The sequence below is a fragment of the Lipotes vexillifer genome, unplaced genomic scaffold (genome assembly GCF_000442215.2).
Source record: "Lipotes vexillifer unplaced genomic scaffold, Lipotes_vexillifer_v1.1 scaffold470, whole genome shotgun sequence".
Classification (NCBI taxonomy): domain Eukaryota; kingdom Metazoa; phylum Chordata; class Mammalia; order Artiodactyla; family Lipotidae; genus Lipotes; species Lipotes vexillifer.
Genome location: NW_006799533.1, coordinates 2,915,192 through 2,936,988, shown reverse-complemented (window position 1 = coordinate 2,936,988; position 21,797 = coordinate 2,915,192). Strand labels below are relative to the sequence as shown.

The window sequence follows — 21,797 nt, the reverse complement described above, 5'->3', positions numbered from 1 at the left end:
ACACTGGATGGTAACTTGAATCTGCATGAAGACTATAGATCACTGGTAGAGATAAATACATAGATAAAAATATAAAAGACAGTACAGATGTATTTTTGTTTGTAACTCTTTTCTCTCTCTGATTTAAAATACAACCTCATGTGGCAATAATTATAAAACAGTTGATGAGCTTATATAAAGATGTAATTTGAATGATAATAATAGTACAAATGAGGGGGTAATACATTGCAGGGAAATTTCTGTATGATATTGAAAAATTTCAAGTTAGCATTAATCTGAACTACATTCTTGCAAGTTAAGATGCTGATTGTAATTCCCAGGACAACCACTAAGAAAATAACTCCCCCTAAAATATAGTGAAAGAAATGACAAGGGAATTAAAATTGTGTGCTAGAAAATATCTATTTAACAGGAAAGAAGTCAGTAATAGGGGAAAAGAGGAACAAAAACTTCATGACATATAGAAAACAAAGAGTTAAATGGCAGCTGTAAATCTTACCTTATCAGTAATTACATGAAATGTAAACGTATTAAAAGTTGTTACTGGACAGAAAAGGGGATAATTATAATGATAATTAGGAAGCTATAATAATTATAAGCATATGCACCTAATGACAGAGCCCCAAAATGCATGAACCAAAAACTGACTGAAAAGAAGGGTAATGTGGAAAACTGAGCAATAATAGTGGGAGATTGCAATAACTCATTTCAATATGGATAAAACAACTAGGAGGAAGATCATCGAGGAAATAGAAGACTTGACCAACTCTGTAAACCAACAAGACCTAAGAGACATCTATAGAACATTGCACTCAACAACATTCTCCAGAACAGACCATAATCTAGGCCATGAAACAAACCCCAATAAATTTCAAAGGACTGAAATCATACAACATATGCTCTCTAAAAATAGTGAAACGAAAATAAGCAATTAATAGAAGAAAATTTGGGGAATTCGGGCTTCCCTGGTGGCGCAGTGGTTGAGAGTCCGCCTGACAATGGAGGGGACACGGGTTCATGCCCCAGTCTGGGAGGATCCCGCATGCCGTGGAGCGGCTGGGCCCATGAGCCATGGCCACTGAGTCTGCGCGTCCAGAGCCTGTGCTCTGCAGCGGGAGGGGCCACAGCAGTGGGAGGCCCGTGTACCGCAAAAAAAAAAAAAAAAAAAAAAAAATTGGGGAATTCACAAATATGTGGAAATGTTAAGCAGCGTACTCCTAAATAATCAATGGATCAAGGGAGAAATTACGAAGGAAACTAGAAAGTACTTTGAAAAGAAAGAAAATGAAGCACAGTAATGTAAGGAATGGAAGTAAAGCAGCGTTCAGAGTGAAATATATAGCTGTACATGCCTATATTAAAAAAGAAGAAAGATCTCAAATCAATAACTTTATCTTTCATCTTAAGACACTAGAAAAAGAAGAACAAAGTGAACCCAAAGCAAACTAGGGGAAGAAATAAAGATTACAGAAAAACAACACAGAAAAATCAGTGAAGTCAAAGGAGGCCATTTTGAAAAGATCAACAAAATTGGCAAATCTTTAGCTAGACTGTCCAAGAAAAGGAAAATTCAAATTACTAAAATCAGGAATGAGAGAGTACATCATTGCCGATCTTATAGAAATATTCAATAAAAAAGGAACATAAGGGAATACTATGAATAACCGTATGCCAACAAAGTAGATAATTTAGATGAAATGGACAAATCCCTAGAAAGGCATAAACTACAAAAACAGACTCAAGAAGAAATAGACAATCTGAACAGACCTATAGCAGGTAGAGAGATTAGATTAGTAAATTAAAACCATTCCATAGAAAAAAGCCCAGTCCCAGATAGCTTCACTGGCAAAATCTTCTAAATAATGAACAAATTAATACTAGTTCTTTACAAGTTTCTCCCCAAAAATGGAAGAAGAGAGACTACCTCCCAACTCATTCTGTGAGGCCAGTATTACACTCATACCAAAACCAGACAAAGATGTCATAAGAAAAGAAAACTACAGAATATATCCCTTATGAACATAGATGCAAAAATCCTCAAAAAGTAACAAACCAAATCCAGAAGTATGTAAAAAGGATTATACACCATGACCAAGTGGGATTTGTCCTAGGAATACAAAGTTGGTTCAACATACCAAAATCAATCAATGTAATATATTGTACTATTTCAATAAAATAAAGGCCCCAAACCACATAATCATCTCAACAGCCACAGAGAAAGCATTCGAGAAAATACTCTCTCGTGATAACAACACTCAAAAAATTAGGAATAGGAAACTTTCTCAGTCTGTTAAAGGGCGTCTATAAAAAACCCACAGCTAACATCATGCTAACATATTTCATATTTTTTGATGTAGTGAAATAAAAATATTTTGATATATACATTGGGTTAAATAAAATATATCATTGAAAATTTATTTTATATATTTTTAATATGGCTTCTAGAAAAGTTTTAATTACAAATGTGGCTCATATTTATGGGATGCATTTTATTTCTGTTTGACAATGCAGTTCTGGACACGGGGTCTCTGGGTTCTGGCACATCTGAGTCTTACTCCCTGCCCTGTAGCACTGGATAGTCGAGGCGCGAGGGCAGAGGATTGAGGGACTGGGGTGGAGAGGAAGCAGACAGGGGAAGATGAAGGGGTGTATTAAATGCAGTCTTTCTGTGAGCATAGGGGGTTTGTTTTATTCACAGCTATATCCTCAGTGCCTAGAATAGTAAAATTGGTAATAGAATCAGTTTCAATAAGAGGATAGTGCTTATTACTAAATGGTTACTTATTCACATCTGATATTTGCTGTAGGTACCTAGAATCTAGAAAATGAGAATGCAGTTTAGTGAGCACAGACGTGGCATTTGATAATCATCCAACCATGAGGTGAGTGTACAGATGCCTTGGAAGACTAAAGGGAACTAGACAGTGGTAGCTGCCATTTAACAAAATGTTCGTTGTTGCCAGGTGTTTTGATAGTGCAAGGCAAATCTTTGCCCAACGATTTTTTTTTTCATATTTAGGGAAAATATATCTCATGTAAAATTACCTGATTTCCAAATATTGGCACCTAATTCAAATTTTTAAAAATGTGCATAGCAAACAAAACCCTCATGTGCACTGGATTTGGCCCAGAAGCCAACTGAATATTTAGCTGGTAAAGTGAATGCATGCTTCCTTTGACTCCTTAGGCATCAAAGCAAAGAACTCAACCAGTGCTACACACAGGAAGCCTTCCCAGATCTCCTTATCTGTGTTACATCCTCTTTCATAAGGTCTAATAGTCCATGTATTTCTTCTCAGCAGTTGTTACATTTGCAGTCTACATTTGTGTGATTATTTGATTCAAGATATGTCTCTTCCATGGGACATCTGAAAGCTCCCCATGGGTAGAGGCTGGGTCAGTTTTTACTAATCAATAATTAACAAATGAATGAATGAATTGGGCAGGAGAGATGAATTTTGAAATGCATGCTGTGTTAAAGAGTATAGCATCTCACTTGGAATTCTGTGGTGAAAGGTTGAGTCCAACAGCTAGTTGTTTTGTAGGCTCTATATGAGAAAAGATGATTTTTTTCCCCTGTTACATAGACACTTCAGTGTTATCTGCACTAATATATCTTAAAGCCTATTTCAGAGAACACTGGCATTTGCAGCAGAGCACATTAATGTCAGTATTTATTTGTACTTAGTAATTCCAAAGTTCTTATAGTTTGACATTTTAGGCTGTAGCTAATCCTCTGGACTTACTGCTCTTCCTGGGAAAAATGGAAACACTGCTTCCCTTGAATAGTTATTAAAAATATCTTTTTTAGATTTTGGATATTTGTAAAGTTTGATTATTTTAAGCTCTGGAGGAATGGGAAAGCTGGAGGAAGAGCTGGCAAGGATCACTAGAACCAAAGTTTTCTATTAAAAAAAAGAAAAACAAAAATCAACAATAATTTGCCAAGTTACAGTTGAAAGATTTACTGCCATACTGAAATAAAATAAAGGCTGTATTGCTGAAAAAAGAGAGGTCACCTTTTCTCTGCCTTGAGACATAATGAAGAAATGTGATGCTGGGAAGTGAGAAACAGCAGGCAGGGAAAGGAGAGAAGACCACAACCTGTTTTAGTTTGTGGACAAGTTTTTAACAGTGCTATACTTTATCCTTTACATTTTTATAAGTTGCAGAAAGGAAAGTCTTAAAAGATTTCTTAAAATTGAATCTGTATGGTTCCATTTATATAACATTTTCAAAATGACAGCATTTTAGAGATGGAGAACAGATTAGTGGTTGCCAGGGGTTAGAGATGGGGCAGAAGTGTATCAGTTTTTGCTTTGTGTATCTTAAAGCTCTGTGTGCGTGATTGTAAACATTGAGGATTATTTCCTCCTGACCCTTCTGTCATTATGAAATGACCTTCTTCATCCCTGGCAATATCCTTTGTCTGTTATTAACAGAGCCATTACATCTTTCCTTTAATTAGTGTTAGCATGATAAGCACACTCTATCTCCTTCCTTTTACTTTTAATCTACTTTTATCTTTATATATAAGTGGTGTTTCTTATAGGAAGCATATAATTTTATCTTACTTGTTTATCTAGTCTGACAATTTCTTTTAATTGGGATGTTCAGTCCATTTACATTGAATGTGATTATTGATATGGTTAGATTTGAGTCTGTCATTCTGCTATTTGTTTTCAATTGTCTCATCTGTTCTTTGTACTTTTTTTTTTTTTTGTGGTACGCGGGCCTCTCACTGCTGTGGCCCCTCCCGTTGCGGAGCACAGGCTCCGGACGCGCAGGCTCGGCGGCCATGGCTCACAGGCCCAGCCGCTCTGCGGCATGTGGGATCTTCCCGGACCGGGGCACGAACCCGTGTCCCCTGCATCGGCAGGCGGACTCTCAACCACTGCGCCACCAGGGAAGCCCCTTTGTACTTCTTTTACTCCCTTTCTGCCTTCTTTTGAATTGAGTGCTTTTTATGATTCTGTTTCATCTCCTTTGTTGTCACATTAGTAACAGCATTTTGTTTTGTTTTGTAATTTAACTGGCTGCTTTAGGGTTTACTGTACACATATTTAAATGATTATGTCTACCTTCAAGTGATATAACACCACTCCACATATAGTATAGGAAACTCTCAATGGTATATTTTCATTTCTCCCTTCCTGGCCTTTATGCTATTATTGTCATATATTTTATTTATGCATATGTTATAAACCCTGCACTAAATTGTTATTTTTGTTTAGTCAATGATCTTTAAAGATATTTAAATAGTAAGAAAAATTCTCTATCCCTGCAGTCGCGATTACCAGTGTTCCTCATTCCTTTGTGTAGATTCATATTTTCATGGGGTTTCATATTCCTTCTAGCAGAACTTCCCTTAGCATTCCTTGTCATGTGGGTCCATTGGTGATTATTTCTTTCAGCCCTATTTCTGAAAGAATCTATTGACCACCTTCACTTTTCAAGGGTATTTTCTCTGGGTTCATCATGTGTTCTTTTAGTATTTTAAAGATGTTTCTCCATTGTCTTCTGGCTTGCATTGTTTCTAATAAGAAATTTGCTATCACTTTTTAGCTTTGTGCTTCAGTACATGATGTCATTTTTTTCTCTCTGCTTTTAAGATGTTTTCTTTATTACCGGTTTTGAACTATTGATTCTGATGCATAATTTTATTCCTGTTTCTTCGTGCTTTGGGTTTATTGAACTTCTTGGATGTGTGGTTTTATAGTTTTCATCGAATTCAAAACTGTTCTGCCATACTTCAAATACTTCTTCTGTTTCCCCCCTGTTCTCTTTCAGGAGCTCCAATCACACATAAATTATTAGGATGCTTGAAGTTGTCCCACAGTTTGCTGATACTTTATTTTTAATTCTTCTTTCTCTGTGTTTTCATTTTAGATAGTTTCTATTGCTATGTCTTCAAGTTCATTAATCTTTTCTTCCACCATTAATCGCATCTGGTGTACTTTTTATCTCAACTTGGGTCTTTTTAAAAAATCTTCTGTGTCTCTACTTAACATTTTGTACATGAGGAATACTGTGTTTAATCCTTTTGTCTCTTCATTCTAACATCTGTGTCTAACATCAGTACCCCTCTCAATAATTGATTTATTTTTCTCATTATGCGTCATATTTTTTTGCTTCTTTGAATGCCTAGTAATATTTGATTAGACATTGTGAATTTTACCTTTTTGGCAGATGAATATTTTTGTATTCCTATAAATAATCTTGAGCTTCACTCTGGGACACAGTGGAGGTACTTGGAAACAGTTTGATTCTTTTAGGTCTTGCTTTTAAAATTAGTTCGGTGGGACTGGAGCAACATTTAGTCTAGTCTGTCCCGTACCACTGAGGCAAGACCCTTTGGAGTACTGTACCCAGTGTCCTCTGAATTATGAGGTTTTCCAGTCTGCCTGGGAATAGGCCCAGTGCAGGGCCCCGAGTGCATGTGGGGTACTGTTTAATCTGTTCAGCTGGTTTTTCTCCTACCCTTAGGTAGTTTCATCATGTGCCTGCACTGATCAGTACTCTGTTGAATACTCTACTCAAGCAGTACTCTTTGCAGATCTCTGGGGTTTTCTCTCTTTGTTGCTCAGTTCCTGCATGCTGACCTGTGGACTCTAGCCATGGTGTCTTCAGAACTCTCCGCTCCATCTCTACAACTCAGGGAGTCAGCCAGGCTTCACCTGGGTTCTCCCATTCTGCACCATGGCCTGGAAACTGTCTCAAGGCAGTAAGCTGGGGCAATCACAGGGCTCACCTCATTTGTTTCCCATCTCTCAGATAACTGTCCCGCATGGCTCAACCTCAATGTATTGAAAATAGTTGTTTTGCATATTTTGTCCTTTTTATTTTTGTTTTTTGGCTGTTAAATTGGGTTTCTGTTATTCCATTTGGTTGCAAGTGAAAATCTCAAAATTAGGGGTTTTTTTCTTTATATATTTAATGTCACTATTGAGAAAAAAGTTGTACCTACACCATTTATCAGTAAGCCAGTTTCTAAACATGCTTGCTATATTTAAGTTTATGAAGATCTGAAGTGGGGTAAAGGGAGTGGGGCTGTAGAAAATAAAAGTGACTGTAAGTTCCCTTCCTTCCTCAAAGCTTTCTGATTTACTCTTTGGTAGATTGTTGCTCTGCTCCCTTATTAATCAGAGTCCCTTGGTTCCTTTTGGAGAGAGATTCTTTAAATGGGTTTAAATATGCCACTCAAAATGTATGAGGATGTTATAAATAAAATTGTCATGGTCTTTATGTTTTAATCTATATGATTTAAACTTTGACATTAAAATATCATGGAGAAAACATAATGAGAGGACTTAACTCACCAGATATTAAAATGTATTTTAAAGCTACAATAATTAAAATATTGAAGTACTAATGCTAATATAGCCACAGATTCATGGGTCAAAGTACAGTGTCCATAAACAGACTCATAAATGTGTTTGAAACACTTAGCATAGGTTATTCAGTTAGATGGCATGGAGACAACTGAACAACTCATTGCAAAAAATTAAAGTTGGATATCTCCTCCCCATATCTTATACAGAGATGTATTCCAAGTAGGTTAACTATAATCTAAAAGTACTAGAAGAAAATATGGGCAATTCACATAATCTTGAGGGAGATAAGGCCTTTCTAAGTATGACACAAAAGATACAACCATGAAGGAAATTATTGATGAGATTACACAAAGATTTTGTATCTCCTAAGTGGTGAAATAATCATTAAAAACAGGGAGTTCCCTGATGGCCTAGTGGTTAGGATTCGGGGCTTTCACTGCCATGGCCTGGGTTCAATCCCTGGTCTGGGAACTGAGATCCCACAAGCCACATGGTGGGCCCCATCGCCCCCCCAAAAAAAAAATATCATTAAAAGCAGATTTGATATCCTTACTGTGTAAAGACTCCTAATACAGTAGTAAAAAAAAGATGAATGCCCTACTAGAAAAATGGGCAGAGGACATGAGTAGATAATCATAATTAGGGGCAAAAAACATAATGTCCAGTACATATTGATTTTTTTAAATGTTCTATTTAATAATAATAGTAACAATAAAAAATAGTAATAAGAGCTATCACTTATCATTTATTATTATTTCTGTTTGTCTGAATATAAGAACTTTAAACAAATTAGCTAGTTTAATCCTTTGAAAGGCAAGTGTACATATTATCATCATCATTTTATACATGTGATGGCTGAGACGGTACATGAGGACCCTTGCCTGAGGTGACAAAGCTGTCAGGTGCTTGAGCCAAGGTTTAACCCTTCTGAGCCCTGCTCCTCAGCACTTCTCAAAGAAGTAAATTAAAACTACCTTAAATTCCACTGCACTTCACAGAGAAGTTGATAATTTGCATAAGATCACACAATTTATAAGCAATAGAAGAGAGCTAAAATTTTTAGGAAGAAAAATCGTAAAAACAGAAGAAAGAAAAAGTAAGTAAAGTGAGCAACAAAACAGATGTCTTTTAATTTTACAAACTCACCATTTCTTTTCAGAGTATTTAAAAGATGCTTCAAAGAAGATGAAAAGTGGGCTTATGTTTGTAAAACTGGTTAACCCATGTTCAGGTAAGCGCTCCTGCCCCCCCCCCCCCGATAATGGTAACTTGAACAGTTTTAAAACGCACTTTTAGCTGAAAAGTGTGTATATTTATTTGTCTTTGTATGTTTGTTCTTCCTGAATGGCTTTTAAAGGTAGGATAGCATTACATGGTGACGAAAGCAAGCTAATGACATAACCAGTCTTCTAAGATAATTCACTTGACTTAAACGTTTTTTCATTTCTTCTTAATTTTAATCCATAGAGCTGTATTCATCAGAAATGATGGCAAAACAAAACAAAAAAATGTAGCATGTTTGATTTCTCTCTGAAAACAGATGAATTTTCCTTGGCCTTTTTAAGCCAACTTTTCCTAAAGTAGTTATCCAATATTAGCCTCCATTTATACTCATTTTATGTTATAAAGTAAAATAAATAACCAGAGTTTTAAAAAAAAAGGCTTTTACTGGACATGCCAAGATTTTGAATAGTTTCATTTTTAGCTGTACTTTCCTTATTTTGTTCAGACCGAAAAGTAGTATATATATTTTTTCCTGTCAAGGGGTGATTTTTTTGCATTAAAAGCATTGTATTTTGAGGAGATACATGTTTTATCAGGAACAATTTTACCTTTATATTCAGTGTATTTTGCTTTGTCTTATAATTTTTAGGCAAAAATATTAAAATACACTATAAGTATACAGTAATATTGGTGATACTATTTACCTCTGTGTGAAATTTTCCTCCATTAGTTTATTTTATAAGATTTACAAGGTTATTATTAATTTTATAAGGCTTTGAGTAGATACCTCATATTTAGCAAATTAGAGCATCCTCTTGGTGACTGTTGTACTGAATAGTGAAAGCAAGAGAAATCCAGTGAGCAGTGCCGTGTTGTTATTGTTGTTGCAAAGACACATAAATAGAAACAACAAGAGAGGCAAAAATTCTGGCTTCCTCCAGTTTTCTTTTCCTCAAAATGAAATTGAGTGTAATTGGCCAGTTATATTATTTGGAGCTCCTAGGTATATGTAAGACTAAGATGAGGTGAGAAATGTTTTTTCAAGAGAAGTTTTAGTTATCAGTAAAGCATTTAACAAAAGGAAGGTACAAAAAAGGTCAGGCTTCTTGTAAAATTCATTTCATCTAAATGTCCGTGGACAACATTTTGCTATACTGACTATGGAGAAATAAAGGCTAACTTTTGCTGAGCACTTACTAACGTGCTGTGTTAGGAGCTTTACGTGTACGTATTCTACCTTTTCAATCCTTATAAAAAAAATACTGAGGTAGGTTCGGTATGGCTCGCATTTTACAGATATGGAAAGAGAAGTACAGAAAGGATTATATAGCTTCCCCAAGGGCTCACGCCCAGCATGTAGTTGAGATAGACTCAAACTCAGGGCCCTGGATTTTGCTATGCTTAGAAAAAAAATTCGTGCATTGGAGGGATTCATTCAGATTCATGCAGATGCGCCCAGTCCTCGCCCCCTTCTAACTTCCTTTTTTTTTGGTGTTTTAAGAAAAGGAAATTTTCATCCAGTTGGGTGTGGCTTTCCTCACTCCTCATGGCGTAAAGCACGTTGCTGTTGTAGGGCCCTGGCCTTTCTCCTGTGGAGCTCGCCTCAGGTGTGCAGGCCCTGTCTCCCGCCCTCTGTATGGGAGGCTGTACACCGCCCTGGAGACAGGGCCCACGGGCCAACTCAGTTCATCTGGGTGAGCCATTAGGTTTGGGTAGTTTAAAAATGGGTTTTCCTTCCTGATCTGATAGAGGACTCAATGAGAGGCTCTGTAGCAGTTAAGATAAATGATGTGTACTTTTGTGTTTATTGGTCTAAGTTCAGTGAGGATTATACAGTTGGAAAACAAGCATCTGTATGTAATAGCTACAAGCTTTCCTTGGAGTCACTTTGTATAGACTGTATCTATGTATGTTTATGTTCATATTAGGAACATTCCTCAGAACTATTAGATAGTCTTTTGATATTTTTGTGTGTGTGTGTGAAAACTTACAAATAAAAAACAGATTTGTTTTAACAGGGGAAGGAGCCATTTACTTGTTCAATGTGTGTCTACCACAGCTGTTTGAAATAAAAGTTTTCAAGGAAAAAAACCATTCTTGGTTTATAAATGAATCCGTTCAATCAGGTAAGTGACTAGTGTATATATTTACATTAACACACACGCTGACTTTGCCATCCTTCACATCTGTCTGCCCAGTTTGGAGCCTGGTCCATGGTTTTTTCTTTGTTGGCGTCAGAACAGGGTTTAATCAAGGAGAAAGGAAAGACTTAAACAGGTTTAGATCAATAACTGTGTGTCTTAGATGGTAGGAAATTTTTAACTAACAATTCTGATTTTTCTCCCAAAACACTGACACACCCGAGTCAGATGACTTTTGTACTATGGAGTGTGCATTGTGTTCACTGGAAACTCTTCGCTCTTACCCATTTTTGAGGATCTTCAAGTTTTTAACATCTTATTTCCTTGCAAATGGATGTTGATATAGCTTCTAGAATAAAATAGGAGAGAAGAGAATGCTTTCTCATATAAATTACTATGGCCACCCCACCTGCCCCCAACACACACACCCAACACCCAATTTTTGTTTCTTTTAAGAGCGTTCCTTTGATTTGGGGCTCAGTGTTGACTCAGAAGGAAAAAGGATACCACACGTAACCCTGACAGTTCTGGGTGAGAGTGGGAGGGTGCGTCATGGGGTATCTCAGTTCCCTCTGTCCCTCTGTCTCTCATTGTTTGCAGAGAGTGCTTTCCATTGCTTTCTAAGCCCTCTGCTTTCTGTTGACCATCTAAGTCGCCACTTAGTGCTAAGGTAGAAAGGCCACTTTGTCTTTCTTGTAAGGCATACAGCAGAAGGGTTTATTGCTGGTGTTGAATTTCATATACCTGTGTGCATGAGAAGATTTGAAGTGGTTTTCAGTTGCCGAAATGCAATGGTAGACTGTGTATTTAGCCTGGTAGGTGCCAAGTATACATTCCTTTTTATTGTTCTCTTTTCTTGTTTTTCATTTGGCAGTATATGAGAGTTCCCACTTCTAATGTAGTATACTTGCCTTTGAGTTTGGCTGGATAGACACAGTAATATCCAGATGAAACTGGAAAATATTGAGAAGCAGTGATTGATTAGCTCTCCTGGACTGTCTGACTTGGTACCTGCTTTTTTTTTTTAATAGACTTTTGTTTTTATAGTTTTTGGTTCACAGCAAAGGTACCTGCTTTTTTCATCGTCTTCTTTTTAAACGTAACCTTAAAGAAAGAGCTGTTTTTGTTTTTGTTTTTTTTTGCGGTACGCGGGCCTCTCACTGTCGTGGCCTCTCCCGTTGCGGAGCACAGGCTCCGGACGCGCAGGCTCAGCGGCCATGGCTCACGGGCCCAGCCACTCCGCGGCATGTGGGATCTTCCCGGACCGGGGCACGAACCCGCGTCCCCCGCATCGGCAGGCGAACTTTCAACCACTGCACCACCAGGGAAGCCCAGAAAGAGCTGTTTTTAAGAATGGCTACCAGGATATTGTTTTCAGAACAAGAAACCTGTTTCTAATTTCTGAATATAATGGATGCCGCATATAAACTGAGCTTAGAGCTTCTGATTGGTTGTTTTCATAAACTTCTCTTCTACTTTAAAAAAAAATAATTAACTAATGTCATCATGTAAAATTACGTCCTTAATTTTTTTTCAGCATACTATGAAATGGATTCATGTGTATAATTTACGGTTAGAATTTCTTGGCTGTATAGGTAGGTTGCTCTGTTAGAGAACAAAAGTCAGTACATGTTTCCTGAAACCAAATTAATAAGTATGGAGATAAATGAATTGTTTATTGTTCTTTCTGATGAAATAACCTCTTCTGGTTCACTTCCATGGAAGAAGGACTCTGGGGTGCTTGGAGGGGAGTGCGGTGGAGGGGAGTGGGGCGCAGGCAGCCTAGTTGATTTGCCTTTTTTCCTTTCAGCCTGGAGAGCGCCACTCATCTTACTGCGGAGATTCCAGTTTCTTATGCTCAGTCTCGTTAGACTCCTGCCCTCTTGCATTTTCCTTTGGGAGGAGGGATGGGGTAGTTTCTGGAGTGGGTAACGACCTCTGAGCTTTGAGTCATTGACAGTTCAGAGCTGTGAGCCCAGAGCCCATAGGAGAAACCACGTACAGAGGGAATAATATTGCTTTCCCATGGCTTCGTCCTCAAAAGCACAGGAAATTACATTTCACTGCAGCTTTGTAGATAGACTTATACAGGTTTCCTAATGTTTGCCTGGTTCACATTCTGTCTATATTCCCCCGAACCCTGCTATTTTTTTTGGCAGGGGGTGGGAGGTGGGGAGAGGAGGGCCTCTATTAGAAATGATTTCTGAAGAAGAAATGGAAAGTTAAAGATCAAGTTCAGTGTCTTGGCTGTCCTCTCCACACCAGGGATTTGAAGCTGTTTGGAGTGAAATCTCGTGGACCATGTTCTGCCTTTTGAGAGAATCACATAATCTTGGGCTTGTGTAGGAGGAGCTTCTGAATTTGGAATTTCACATATATGTTTCAATGAATGGTTCCCACATTGGGATTAAGGTGAAATAACTAAGTTGTCTTTCCATGTTGTTGAATTCTCTTTCTAATCTGTAGGAGGTCTTCTTCACTTTGCCACACCCATGGACCCTCTGTTTCTGCTTCTCCACTACCTTATAAAGGCTGATAGAGAGGTGAGTTTCCCAGTTTGGGATGTTAACAGTGGGGGAACAGAACAGATTGTTTTTTTTAACATGATCTCCTCTCTCTCCTTATAATGGTCCAAATGTAGACTCCCCACAGTTCAGATTTAACTTGGTTGGTATAGAACACCTATATCATGTGTGCTGGTACAGATCAGAGCACTGATCGGCAGACCTGAGATCCAGCATTGTGATCTTGGACTAGCTCACCAACGAGTCCTGAGAACTGCCTAACCCTTTGTGCTATCTGCCTTATTTGTTTGACAGAGTCTAACAATGAAATTCTCATTACGTACTCATTAGTTTTGAAATACAGTACAAATGTTAAGACCTCAGACCTTAAGAGAATAAAGATTTATCGTCTTTCATTTTCTTCTGTGTGAGACACTGTGAAATAGGTACTCTGGGGGGTGTGTCCAGCAAAAGCTCCTTAATGGGGAAGCTGTAGTTGAGGAATCCCAGATGGAGTAAAATTTACCTTTGTGATATAAAGACAGAGTTTATTAATAGTAATAGTTCCAGCCAGAGGTCCCAGGATACCTTTACAGTTGACAATTATTAAGGATCCCAAAGAACTTTTTGTTCCTGTGTGTTTTATCTATCAATATTGACTACATTAGAAATTAAAACTGAGAAATTTAAAAATAATTTTATTAATTTATTTTTAAAATAAAAATAATAAGCCCATTATATATTAACATATGACATGTTTCTAATGAAACAAACAGTAAAAGTCAGTGAGGAGTATGGTACTGTTTTACATTTTTGCAGATCTCTTTGATGTCTGGCTTGAGAGAAGGCAACTGGATTTTCACATCTTGTTCTGCATTCAGTCTGTTTCCATACACTGTTTGAGTGGAAGTATGTAAAGAATATGCAGCCTTTCACATATGAGGTCAGAAAAGGAAGGAATTGTATATTAGCCTTTTAGATAGTTGTGGATACTCTGCTTTGATACTACTCCAAAGACCAACGAGTGGTGGTTTCTTAAAAGTGAGTTGCAATGTGGAATCTGAAACCCTGTCAATGAACTTTCCGTGTTCTTGTTAAAAAACAAAATTCAGATGAGTAAATTTTAAAGATCTTATTGGCTTTCTTGAATGATTCACGAATTGGGCAGCATCTATTCTAGCAGATAGAAAGAAGCTCCAAGGAACTGTACAAAATGAAACATTTTTACAGCCAGAAGGGAAAAAGAACAAGAAAGTTCAACTAGACTAAAGGGCGATTGGTTATGGCAAGGTCACGTTTCTTTAGGGCATGCCTGGCGTCTATCAGGCAAATGACCTAGCTAGTGCTGATTAGCAGATTACTGATTGACTGGTTTAAGATTCCTCTTCTAGGTAAGCTGAAACTAATTAAGTCTCTGGGCTTAGCACAAACGACTCCATTTTGGGCCTTCTGTCTGGTTTTTAACACTCTCTTACGTTAAAATCTATTGGATCTTTCACACATATTACTTTGCAATATCATGCATTGGTCATTTGGAAAATATTGTCTCACTGAATTATGCAGGTCTTCCAAATGTCTACACAACTTATTACACACACACACACACACACATGCACACACACACACCTTTGTTAATTTAATATTACCAGTGATCTCTTTAGAAAACTGAGTGTTGGGAAGCTTGTCATAGTGGCAGACAAATTCTCTACAATTCTAATTTTTGCTTTAAAGATCAAATTTTATCGTTGGCTACAAGCACTCTCAATCTTTCCCTTGAAGTGACAGGTTCACTTCATTTATGTTCTGTCAGTACTCAAGTCTGAATAACCATAGTTCATAGTGGTTCTTTCGGGTAAAAAAATTGAGAAAAAGGCAGCTAGTTCTGGTCGCAACTCAGACAGTCACAGTGCTTTTCCCTGAGATGATCCCTGAGCCTCGGCGGTAGCCGAAGTGCTTCAGCCACACTTGACTTCCATCACACAGAGCATTTAACCTACTTGCACTCGAAGGTCAAGATTTAAATAAAAGAAATTGATTTCGCTCCTTGATCAAGGAAATCCTTAAGTGCAGCTGGGATTTTTTTACCTGCTTGTCCACAGCAGTGAAGAGCGCAGCGGCTGCTGGACGGTTTGCTGGCACCACCCTGACTGGTGCTGAGGAGCCAGGGCTTTTACCCACCTTTACATCAAAATCATCAGTGCAAATGTTGACACAGTGAAAATGCAAATAGCATTGTAGCCTTAGCTTGAAAATAGTTTGGAGCTTGTGGACCCCCTGCAGGGGTACTGTATCTCCCAGGGATCCACCAACCACAGCTTGAAAACCTTCGAAATGACAGCTTTAAGGAAGGGTGTTATTTAAACACTTAGAGGAATCTTATTTTTGCACTCTCATGTCTGCAAATAGTTTAAGTGCTTATGGGTTCTCACTGAGTACTTGAGATCCTTTTTCCAAAACTCGTGTTTTGTATTTATATTGGTTTAATTTGTGATAAATACTGAGAGTAATAAAACTGACCTAAAACTTTAAGTTGTGCTTTCTCCTGCTGCACCTTGTCTTCTCTTATTCTCCTTCTCTCCTACATTCTGTGTTCTTTATTGTGGTTTAGTGAAGTTTTATTCCTTAGTTTAATCACGTTTCCCCTTACCTGAAGCTACTGCGGTAGCCGCTATAATTAGGGCACGGCGAGCAGTGAGGCCGGTATCTCTAAGGAGCAGAAACGGTTCTAGTCCCTACCAGGAAGGCCCTAGAAGTATTCAGGGAAGAAGATGGAAACTTCAGGTGTCTCCCATCCCTGGTGTTTCTAGGATACATTAGCGGGAGGAAGCCACCAACCAGCCTTAGTATCAATACCTGTGTCGATGCACCTTTAAAGGCCCTCCCCCCGTTTGGGGGAACTGTTTGCCTATTTCCCATTAAGACCCTGAGTCTGGTGAATTAATCCTCACCCTGGCCCTCTGGGAGGCTCTGGGGGTGCTGTGGCTGGTTCAGGGAGGCAGATGCAGAAGGAAGCTCATGGTGGTAGTTGGCTTTCACTGTAAACCGTCTTGCTCTCTCTTCTCAGATACTTAAAGTGCCCCTTAAAATGGCCCGTGAGGCATTCAGATATTTCCTCCCCTGCATTTTAGATGTGATCTCTTCCTATTTAATTAAAAAAATATTAGTATATACTTTCAAAATGTTGACCCATTCTTTGTTAAACATGATTTATTTTAACGTCAGTAAAAATAATTCTTCTGTCTAGCTCTCCCAACTATTATTAACTTTATATTCAAGCAAATTTCTTATTGCAAAACCTTTTTATGTATATATGGTAAAGAAAACAAGAATGAAACATTAGTGTATTATGAAATGATTATGCCAAGACTGTGTGGTAGTCCATTACATATTAGTAAAATATTGTTTTAAAGTAGTTAAATATTTAACACATTGGGTGATCATGGAAGAATATAGATTAAGGTAGGAATCTAAAGATAGTAACTTGGGAAACCTATGAATTATTCTTACTATCTGAAGGAAAAAGAGAACATTTAAATTAAAACATTTCTTGCCACTTGATGGAACCCAGGCGCTTTCAGGAGCTTCCTAAAGGGAGCCGAGAGTCAGTTCTGGAGCCTGTCCCGTTAAGGGAATCCTTAGGTGGAACAAGTGACTTTGAATTTAGTTTAAAGGTCCAGCTATGAGGTTATATATCTTTGTCTCTTTTTTTTAATGTATGAGTTTGTTAACTGGAGTACTTGCATCCTGACTGACTAAAGTCTTTTTTTCAGGGAAAGTTTCAGCCCCTGGATCAAGTTGTGATGGATGACATGTTTCCGAATTGCATCTTGTTGCTGAAACTTCCTGAACTTGAGAAGTTACTTCGACATGTGACAGAGGAGAAAGGTATGGCATACGGCCTTTGAAATCAGGCTTATGGCTGCCAGAAAAGCTGGGCATCTGTCTGAGAATGCAGTGGCTTGAAGGCCTGTGGAATGTGATGCTTATTCTGTGTGGGTCATAGGGGAAGCTGTCGTTCAGATTCGCTTCCACTTGTCAATATTCATCCTCTATTGCACTGGCTTGTTCAGTCTGTGAAATTTGAACCAGTGAAATATGGTGGCCTGTCTCCTGCAGGGCCAGGATTCACGAGGCTCAGGCTTTAGTCTCAGCTCTTCTTTCAACTAGGCTGTGACTTTAGGTAAGTGCCTCAACTGCTTTCTGCGTCGGGTTTCTCATTTGTAAAACTGAATAAAATCTATGCCTTTATTGATTCAAGAAACATTTATTGAGCACCTACTAAGAAGCATATGTTGAGCACTAGAGCCAGGCTCTAGGGATAGTTATAAATAAAATATTATCCTTTGCCTCACTTTGCTTCTACTCTGATGGAGACAAATGACAAGTAGGGCAATGACAGTAGGGAATAAGGGAAGTGAACTCTGGGTTTTGTGGGGATGCACAGGACAGGTTTATAACCTGGCCTAGGTAGGGTGGGAAGTGCGGGTAGGGGGGTATTGTGTTGCTTTCCTGTGGGAAATAACCTCTAAGTGGAGGCTAAGTCAGAGTAGCAGCATGGATGTATGGAAAAGTTTGTCATGCTTAGCAAGATCCAAGAAGTTCAGTGATGCATTTAGGTTAGTAAGGAAAGAACAGGGGAGAGTGCTGGGCAAGGGTTTAGGTGCTGAAGGGCCTTACATGTGTCTGGACTTGACCTAATGGTAGTGGAGTGTCAGCAAAGTTTTAAGTAGGGCAGTTGCTATTGTGTGGAGAAGCTAAGGTCTGGTCCCCAGAGGCTGCTGCTGTGGTCCAGGCAGGAGGTGATGGTCACCTGAGCTTAGGAGGTGGAACCAGAAGGAAGTAGCAGCCTCGTGTGTTGACTAGATGATGGTCAAGAGAAGGAGGAATCAAGGATGGCTTCTGGGTTTGTGCCTTGACCCACAGGGTGGGTAGAGATGGCCCCCTGGAGACAGGGAACATGGGTGCGAGGAGCAGGCTGGGGGTGACAGAGAGATGAGTTGTAGGCATTCATTTGAATTTTGAGAGGAGGAAGTGAGGCAGTGTGTGAATGTGTTTTGACAGGTTTGTAATAGCATTCAGACTTAGCATCAGTGTCTCCAGAAATCATCCAAGTAGTTTTAGAGTTAATACGGAAACACAGTGTGAGAACCGAAACAGCAGGCTGATAAGTTATGGTTATTTGGGGTTCTAGATGGTTTGGCCAACTATGGTAGTTCTTCTAGGACCAAGAAAGTGGTGACTCCAAGAAGTGGAGCTTACGGTGGAAAAGGGGAAAACCTCATTCATTGCATTTCACATTCGAAGGGTCTACTAAATTCACACTTGGCCAGACACAGAGCTCTGTTTTGAGCCTGAGGGGTATGTGGTGCCCAGGTTTTTATCAAAGCAGCGCTATTAATGACACTCCCTGGTGCTGATCTTGGCAGGAGACAGTAATCTTTTCGTGGGTGACAAATGAAGTGCTCGTAGCCATTTCTGAAAGCTAAAGCAAGTGAGGAATAATTACAAGTCATTTTCATTTTGCCAAGTTAATGGAAGCTGACAACACAATTAACTCATTAGCCAAAAATCTTCCAATAGCTGTATAAGAACAGTTGCCTGAAACCAAAACCCAGCAGCCCAAATTCAGAAATAGTATTAAAGCATTGTCATTTGTTAGTGTACAGCCTGTGTTCCAAAGCAGGAGCTTCCCTCAATTCCATTCCTTCCTCCTTGCTCACTGACCCCCTGACCGTCTGTTGAATCATTACCTGAACTCCTGTCCTAATCTCTTTCACTTCTCAACATCGCCTAACTTTTGGAAGTTCTGCTGTAATAGGAAGTGAATGCCCTATACTTGTCTTGTTTGACCAGCTCTAAATAATCAGTTTGTAAGCTTCAAGCTACTGTGTGTTTCTCTTTGGATCTTTGTGAAAAATGATGTCTGTCTTAGTATGCTCTCCTTGTATACAGAAATGACATGAAGAAAAATATTTCACATATTTGTGTTCTGCATCAAGGGGTGAAGCAAGTGATGTGGAATTGCTTCTGTTTTGATGAAGAGGCCTTTTTGAAGGTTGAGGCATTAGAGATCTTATTATTTCTTGTTTTTAAAAAATTGGGGGGGGGGAATTCCCTGCCAGTCCAGTGGTTAGGATTCCATGCTTTCACTGCCGAGGGTGCAGGTTCAATCCCTGGTCGGGGAACTAAGATCTCGGAAGCTGTGCAGCACAGCCAGAAAAAAATTTTTTTTGTTTTGTTTTGTTTTTGAACCTTCCATTATTTTAAGATTTACAGAATGTAGTTCATTAGGGGAAGAATTAAATTATGAAGGAACTGCCAAGACTTCTAGAAAATTGCATACATCTTTTACCTGCGAAATTTAACCTAAATTACTTTGTTTTGCCTTACTGTCATTAGAAAAGAAAGAAAGAAAAATTTGAGGCCTAGGGTTTTTAGAAACCTGGCATGTATAAAGGTTGATGATATAACTGCTTTGAAAATGCATGGCAAGGGAGACAGTCTTTTTAATCAAAAAATTTAAAGGTACAGAAAAACTCAGGAAAAAGCTACAAATATTTGTCTCCAACTGCAATAATCAACCAGTGTTAATGTTTTGTTATTTTTGCTTCATATCTCTTTCAGGGTAAGAATTTCTTTAGGAACAATCTGGGAATCTGATCACAGGATTTGATAGCCTACAAGAAAAATTAAAAATGTATTTGCTACATAGTTTTGAGCAAATCATTCAAACTTTTCAGCATCCTTGATCTGTAAGACGACGAGTTTGAAGGGTTAAGAGTATCCCTCATATTCTGCCATATGTTATAATTAGTACTCAGCAAAGTTGTTCTAAATCATAAAATAAAGCTTTCCTTCTCTTACCTTTAGAGTGTTGAGATCTCTAAATTACAGCATATGAACATTATTTAAGAATTGCAGTTAATAGTATCTACTATCTACCACAAAGAGATGCTTCAGGAATTAAATGAAATAATACAAGTAAATCAGTGCCCAGAGAGTGCTGGGTGTAGAGTAAGTGCTCAATAAATGTTTGTACCATTAAGGCTTGTGAACTAGAAATTTTAAATTCTTTGCTGATGTTTAAGTACTAGGTATACAGTAAGTGACCAGTGCACATTTGTTTGATGGTCCATTGATTAATACAGAGTCAAGTGGGTTAAGTAGGAGAATGGGGATAATCAGATAATAATAAAAATGTCTACCATATATTAACAAATTATTATATATCATCTCTATGCTTGTTGTTTTACGTATGTTATTGAATTCTTGCAGTAATTCCCTTTCATTGTTAGTAGAACCTGAATTTTTACAAATGAGGAAATTGAAGCTCAGAGTTTAAGCACATTGACTAACATCATAGAACTTGAAGTGGTAAAATCAAGGTTTGAACCCATGTCTGTCTGACGGCAACTCTTCCTCTTCCTTCTTACAACTGTGTAACACTTCCAGGAGACTCTGTTAGAGATTTTAGGTGTTGTCTCATGTAAAAATAGAAACTTAATTTTTTTGTTAGTCTTGTATATCCCATTAATAATGTCTCTTTGTGAGACAAAGAGAGAGACAGGAAAGGAGACAGTGGGAACTTCTACAGCTTAAGGAAAAGACAGTTCTCATCCTGGCAGTGAGCGTTCTGTTTTCCAGGCATCCTCTTTTAGTGATTGCCTTGGGTCCTGGCTGCTTGTTTGAATTAGATCTTTGTCTATTTTTAAGTTAGTATTTGGTTCCATTCTCTTTATTTTATTGCTAGGGTTTTTTAAATAAGAAACAAAGAAGACTGCTAAAGAGTGGTCAGGTACTACCCGTGACAGGGAGCAGAGATAAAGAGGAAAGTTGATGTTTTTTCAGTTCCATCCTCTCCACAGGCACTGTGCAGAGAGAGTAAAAACCTGAAATGCTCCAATTCCCCAGCCAGCTATTTTGATATTGGACTCCTGATGCTATCTCAAAAGTCTGTGGCATTAAAGATCTCGTTAAGCCTGCTAGGTTTATGAGAACCTTTCCTTCTCCCTGCCGAATAAACCCAGCCACAGTTGTTTGCATCCTGAATGATGATGGTGGTGACCTTAGTTAGCACTGCCTGCTTTATTAGTGAAGGAATCGATGTGTCTCAGTTTGCTAGCTCTGGGGCTCAGCATGCTTCTTGCCAAAAAAGCTCCCATTCAGTGGAGAGATGACAGGGGAAAGGACTAATAAAGGGTTATGAACTTCATCTTGAGTATAATACTCTGTTTCATATTGCAAGCAAAAGCTGTGCTGCGCTGTTCATTGTGATTAACAGGAAGAGCCAGGAAAACTTACCTGATTAAAATACCCCAAGCACAGTTGCCAAGTTTCTATCCCCAGGAGGCAGGGAAAAAAAAAGACCATATGAGTTTCTCAGTTATGGAAAACATTCAGAAAGTAGATGTGAAAATCTGCTCCAGGCAGTTTCTTCAACAATACATCAGGGAAATTCAAGTTTGTGAACTGATTACCCAATTGCTGAACATGTTATTTAATTGTGGACTTCTTTTTATTCCATCTTTATTTTGTAAACCCAGTCTTTCCAGATGTTTGAGACCAGCTTTATAGGCAGCAGACAGATTAGGGAA

The 21,797-nt window shown here is 38.3% G+C and overlaps 1 protein-coding gene across 2 annotated transcripts in view; it reads left to right on the top strand.

Moving 5' to 3' along the window:
• The window catches only part of RNASEH2B (ribonuclease H2 subunit B), an 81,092-nt gene that overhangs the window by 17,552 nt on the left and 41,743 nt on the right, over positions 1-21,797 (top strand). The window contains exons 2-5 of one of the 2 annotated variants that reach the window (XM_007471689.1): positions 8,494-8,565; positions 10,577-10,684; positions 13,166-13,242; positions 16,962-17,088. In XM_007471689.1, coding sequence (XP_007471751.1) covers positions 8,494-8,565; positions 10,577-10,684; positions 13,166-13,242; positions 16,962-17,088 — 384 coding nt within the window. The remainder of the gene's footprint in view (positions 1-8,493; positions 8,566-10,576; positions 10,685-13,165; positions 13,243-16,961; positions 17,089-21,797) is intronic. The other variant, XM_007471690.1, reaches the window with a different exon arrangement.